Consider the following 6,000-nt stretch of genomic DNA (forward strand, 5'->3'; position numbering starts at 1 on the left):
ACTTGTGAGTGAGCAAAACAAAAGCTATTCCAAATAATTTGATAAATCAACTAGGAAAACAAAATGTTTTATAAAATAAATTAAAATAGCAGGATCCAGTTAAAATAAAGGAGTGTAAAGAATTTCCAACATAGGTCACAAAGATCAAATTGAAGTGAATATTTTTATTTGAATTTCTAAAACAAGAAAAATAAAAAGTTCTTCCAATGCTACAACAGCAATAATTAACTATTAAGGTAGTAAAATACATCTGAAAGGATTAAATGAAACTAATAAAATGAAATGGCTTGTGTACTAAACTAGTCATTTTAGCAGGTGTTCACTAAGGAAGAATTCAACAACCTGCTTCCAATAGCTGAGTAATACAAATTCTGTAATCAAAAGGCAGAAGTGTTTTGGGTACTACAAGCAGTCAAGATTATGAAATCCCAAGGTCTTGGGATTGGTGGTATTTTACAAACTGTACTCAAGGAAATATGAGATATCATTCAAAAACCACTAATGCAACAGTCACTTAAGGCACACATTCCTTCTCAGAATCCATAATTTATACAATTAGTCTTATTGCAATTCTCACACTTGCAGATCAGTAAATAAACCGAAGTTTGAACCTGGGAGTAAAAGCTTAAACAATATTTCTGAGGGCCTACTTATAGGCCAAACGTACCCCCTCAAACCTGTTACTCAAGCTGATTCAAAGTACTGTGTTAGCATATATAACATTCAAGAAGCCTATCAATGCAACCAATCACCAATTATCATATTTTTATGAGAATTCATCTATTATTCCAGCCACTCAGAAATAAAAATAATTACAATACTGACATCTTAATTTATACTTTACCTCCTTATCAGTGACGCATATTGTATACTATCACTTCCCAGCTTCAATTGTTGCAAAAATGTAACATGCAAAACCCTCCTGAGTCTTTCATTTACTATTTCAATAATGTCTTTAATCTTAGCCCAATACCAATCATTTGATAAAGAACTCGTTACATATGCTCATTACATATTCTATCTTATCTCATCCTGTAATTATTTTTTGTCATACTCTTTCTAATCTTGTTCTGCAGATTCCAGGGAAAAAAAGGAAACGTTACTGAAATACCGATAACGAAGCAAGAACCATCATAAAACGCTCCTTGCTAAGAAACACGATTGCTAGCCTCGAAGCAAAATTCAACAGAAAATGTTTTGTGAATTTTGTCGTCATCATCAGAACATTTCGAATAATCGACAGTCAAGGCAAACATTCTGGGTGTTCTGTCACAAAACTTCAGACGTCGATCACTGTAGTGACCATTTAATAACCCCCATGAGCACATATACTGTATGATGATAGCCTATTTAAGATTTAGATTTTTACATTTTAAGTTCAATTTAGCCCATTTGTACAGCGCTTTCCACACGAAGTGCTTTACAAATAAGAAAGGGCCCACTTCACCCACCAGGAAGAGCAACTCCTTAGTAATCATTCTATACCACCAGCCCAAGTAGGAAATGGCTTTTCCAGTTGAACTAAAGGGGACATTTAGGTTTGCGAAATTGTGCAAACCCATAGTGGAACTCAGGACAGGGCACCAGGATTAACATGCCTACTCAAACAAACACAGAGAGGAGTTTAACTGACCAGTATCCCTGTTTAGCATCAGAAGGATAGCACCCATTACAGCACAATGTGACCCGCAACCATAATGGGAAGCTGCTTTGGAAATTCTGGTCCGTAAAAATTACCCATTGGTCACCGGCACCACTTAGAACAGCAAATCCCGTTTTCCCTACAGGCCTCCCATCCAAGCACAGACCAGGCCCAGCCTTGGTTAAGTATCAGTATATGACATGTCTGTGTAAGACACTTCCACGCAAGAGGACATTTATGTCTATTCCTGTACTCCCTTTGCCCTTAGAATTTCAATTTGGCCTTCATTATCAGTCTATGGTATAAAAAAAGGAAAAAAAGGAAAATGAATAATACATTTAAAAATAAAACTTTGAAGGATGGCACCTCCTACAGTTGAACGTTGCCATAGTGCGATGCTGGTTTGGACATTCAAATCTAGAGGTAACAGCACCTCCTCCTGGTGAACCAGCGCCACTTTCACTGCCACACCTGTTAGTGAACTCTCATCCCAGGTCTGACCCAGCCTAGCCCCTGTTAAGCTTGAGCTACAAGTGGTAACAGGCTACAAGGTGGTAACGCTGTTTCTAAAAAAAGAAAAGACACTAGAAAAAAAGCAAGCATGGCATTCGCATAAGTCCACCCTTATCACTCAGAATAACACAGAACCTCTGAAAAATGAACAACCAGCAGGTACCCTCACTGTAAGTTGTTTGTACTGGCAAGCACAGCTGGTAATGACCCCTTTTAAAAACGACCTGAAGGCTGGTGATTAATGCAGGTTGAATGTTTTGGAAATAGCTTTTGTACTCTTATTAATAATAATAATTGCTTATACTTATATAGCACTTTTCTGGACACTCCACTTAAAGCGCTTTACAGGTAATGGGGACTCCCCTCCACCACCACCAGTGTGCAGCCCCACCTGGATGATGCGACGGCAGCCATAGTGCACCAGAACGCTCACCACACATCAGCTCTCAGTGGGGAGGAGAGCAGAGTAATGAAGCCAATTCATAGAGGGGGATTATTAGGCTATGATTGGTAAGGGCCAATGGGAAATTTGGCCAGGACACCGGGTAAGGTGTCCTGATAGGTACCACATACATACCAACATAAGAGCTACATATCCATACCTTGCTAGGAATCCTGAAGTTCTCCACAGGGCTGAGGTCACCTGCATTCTCCTGGGGACTTCTGGGACCCTACAAAACATACAACAACCATAATCACCATTTGCTGGCTGGGCTGTTTACTTCAACTCACCTTTCAGTACAGAACAGCCATGCTTTTGTCTCGTACCTTTTTATATTTAACTATTTAACAGCCTCTAAAATCACAGGGCAGGCAGCCCTGGGATATACACCAAGGGACACAGACGGAAACTACAGGGAAGTGTTCTTAAAACTGGGAACAGGAGGCAGTTCTTGGGCACAAAGTGAAGTGAAAGTCTGGAACGAGCTACCCAACCACATCAAACCTGAGTGCCACTCAATCACAAAACAGCTGAATGGGTTCCTCTGATCACTCAGCGACTAAAAACCATAACTACAACTGCCCCTACTCATATGTAAATATTTTAATGCTCTAAAGAACACCACATTTGACCAAGAAATGCAGTGTCACTTCCATAATTGTGCCTACCATTCAAACTCTAAAGCTTTACTGGGTCAATTTGTAATCGTCATTGATGCCCATGAGTGCCCCTATTAGTGCCTATTCTAGAATAATGTCCACTGGCTCTTTGGAATGCAAAGCTAGCTTGGAAAGCCTGATCTTTTCTGATCGGATTTTTTTCTCACAACGTGTTATGGTAATTACAGTTTTAGTAACTAATGACACATACCGCACAGCACAAGAGTATAGAGAGGTTTCTAATGTAGTTTTGCAACAATCTCGATATATTGTGCTACTAAATGTTCAAAACTTAAAACAGTACAACACTCTCTTGGCTACTATTTCATGATAAATATATATGTATGTAATCATGATATCCGAAAGCGTGCGCAGTCATACATGTAGTACATTCCGAGATAAAAAGTACTTCCCTGTACGCCCACTTTCTGCACTCCATTACGGAATGTGCTCCACGTAGATCATCAACATAAAAGAGATGAGGAAGACTTGTTGTACGACATGGGGTAGATTTCAGTCAGTTCTGCGCTACTGAACTATACAAAACAGGACAGCGCTATCACTATTACACCAGTCCTATTGCCTGATCTCAAGTATGTTACGTTTAGCAAGTCTGTTCTATATCCCTCAAAGGTGATGATGACCTATAAAACCGACTAATTTTCAAACAAGATGGTGCATTCAGGATAAATGTTAAGCGTATCGCTTTCGACCGCTTCCCATACCACGCACAGTGCCGTTTCTCTTTTATCGTGAATCGCATCTCATTTAACATTTACAGTACAAACCCAGCTTTACCCACACCTGTGCACAGCCTCCTCAGCCAGGAGCACCGCTCCTTTTCAAACTGATTGTCGTTATATCTCACCTGCCGGGTCATTAGCGATTTTATCTTTTGCATTTTGGTGTACAGTTTATACGTCGTTCCTCAGAGTCGGTAACAAATTGATATCATTCCCGTGTAACTCCAGTTTCAGGTCCTACAATTCATGAACTGATACAGAACAGCCATGTTTGATAGATCCAATCACATGAATAATTCAGTCCGGGTGGTATTCTGGGAGATGTAGTTCTGCGGAATACCTACGCGTAGTTTCCGACATAGCACGATTAAATTGAGAGACTACATTGCCCACTTTCCTTTGGTTGCCGTCAAAGTCTGTAAAATTGCAGGCGAGTTGGAATCTGCTACATCCGTTTTTCTTTGCCTTCGCTACGTTTAAACGTTTCACAAGGCAAATTTGTTTGAATACAGCTTTTCTGTTTTGATAAAGACTGATATCTAGCCACACAGACACGTGTGCGATTTTTAAACGCTTTGTTGTATTTTTTTAACCAAGTCACTCATGTACTATGTCTAGGAAGTTATTGTTTTATTTATTTTGGAAACAAAACCTAGGGTGTTTATATATGTTGGCGAACTGGGCTTTAAGGAGCACAAAAAAACGAATCAATATGCATCTCCATGCGTCTGAGTTAAATAGGCCTAATCAACTGCTTGTTTGGAAAAAGTCCATTAGCGACAACATTTCCGACCAGTGTCGTAAACGCCTTCGCCAATATTCAAAGACTGTAATTTTCTTTAAAATGTTCATCTTTTATCAAAGGATGAGGTGAACACTAGATGGCGCTGTTAGCGGCTGTTTACTCAGGTAGCTCCCTTGTTCAGTGACAAGTGATGGATTTTACAACTAGCGCAGCTCTTCCGTCTTGCAACTGTTTAATAAAAGTGACTTTAAGTAAAAGTTTTTCTTAAAATCTCATTTATTATTTTTAATATTATTTATATTTTGTATTTTTTATTTTACAGCATTCATCTTTTTTACATGTTGTAATTTGACAGATTATTCTTGGTTATCTTTACTTTTTGTTAACTTATTTTTTTACAGGTGGGTAGCTGCGTCAGCATGCGTAGGCTGCAAAGGAACAAGTAATAGGTTTATTCCATGCTGAAAAAAAGAAGAAAGAGAACACAACGTTTCGGCCGTGGAGCCTTCCACCTTGATACCTGAAGAAGGCTCCACGGCCGAAACGTTGTGTTCTCTTTCTTCTTTTTTTCAGCATGGAATAAACCTATTACTTGTTCCTTATTTTTTTACAGCCTATACACCTTTTGCATGCTGTACCGTACCCTGCCGTGAATTTAGGTTTCTTTTAAAATTTTGTAATAAATAAGATGATAAAAAAGCCATCAGTTAACAGATTGGACTTTCCCAGTGAAGTCATTTTTCAAAAAGGCCATTTGTTTGAAAATTTAAATATCACCTAGCAACAGAGAGAGAGCTACCTTATCCCAGTGTGATGACAGGGTAGATGATTTACTAGTCAAATCTAGGCTTATTTTGGCTGCCAGACATTTGAGGTGTTTACCGAGCTGAAGCAATCCTCTGCAACCACCCGTAAAACACGATGCAGGATGAACAGATGGCATTCCACGAAACAATTCATGAAATATGTTCGGGTGTGAGTGGGGTGTATTTATATGTATCACTTGTAGTGTGTACAGTGCCTGAAAGAATAGCTGTTTTCACTTGAGCCAAATAAAATCTATAAAAATATCAATATAAAAAGAATAACTATTTTCATACATTTTTACCTTGCACTTTCTGCTTGTCTAACCCTTTGTCCTTCACCAAGTTCTAATTACAAAATATTTCATTTGAAAGGCTTTTCAGCAGTAATATCCAGTAGTAATTCCCTGTATCTAAACAAAGTGTAATGTACATGATCTGCCTTCATAGTTT

At 38.7% G+C, this 6,000-nt stretch overlaps 1 protein-coding gene across 3 annotated transcripts in view; it reads right to left on the reverse strand.

Annotated features, from left to right (window-relative positions):
• Positions 1 to 4,275, reverse strand: part of vps50 (VPS50 EARP/GARPII complex subunit) — a 131,035-nt gene extending 126,760 nt beyond the window's left edge. For all 3 annotated transcript variants that reach the window (XM_069194768.1, XM_069194767.1, XM_069194766.1), the window contains exons 1-2: positions 4,125 to 4,275; positions 2,758 to 2,826 (exon numbers count right to left, since the gene is read on the reverse strand). In XM_069194768.1, the coding sequence (XP_069050869.1) occupies positions 2,758 to 2,826; positions 4,125 to 4,157 (102 nt within the window). In that variant the 5' untranslated portion in view covers positions 4,158 to 4,275. The remainder of the gene's footprint in view (positions 1 to 2,757; positions 2,827 to 4,124) is intronic.
• Between the last annotated feature and the right edge of the window lie 1,725 nt (positions 4,276 to 6,000).

This window comes from Lepisosteus oculatus, chromosome 10, assembly GCF_040954835.1.
Source record: "Lepisosteus oculatus isolate fLepOcu1 chromosome 10, fLepOcu1.hap2, whole genome shotgun sequence".
In the NCBI taxonomy this organism is placed as follows: domain Eukaryota; kingdom Metazoa; phylum Chordata; class Actinopteri; order Semionotiformes; family Lepisosteidae; genus Lepisosteus; species Lepisosteus oculatus.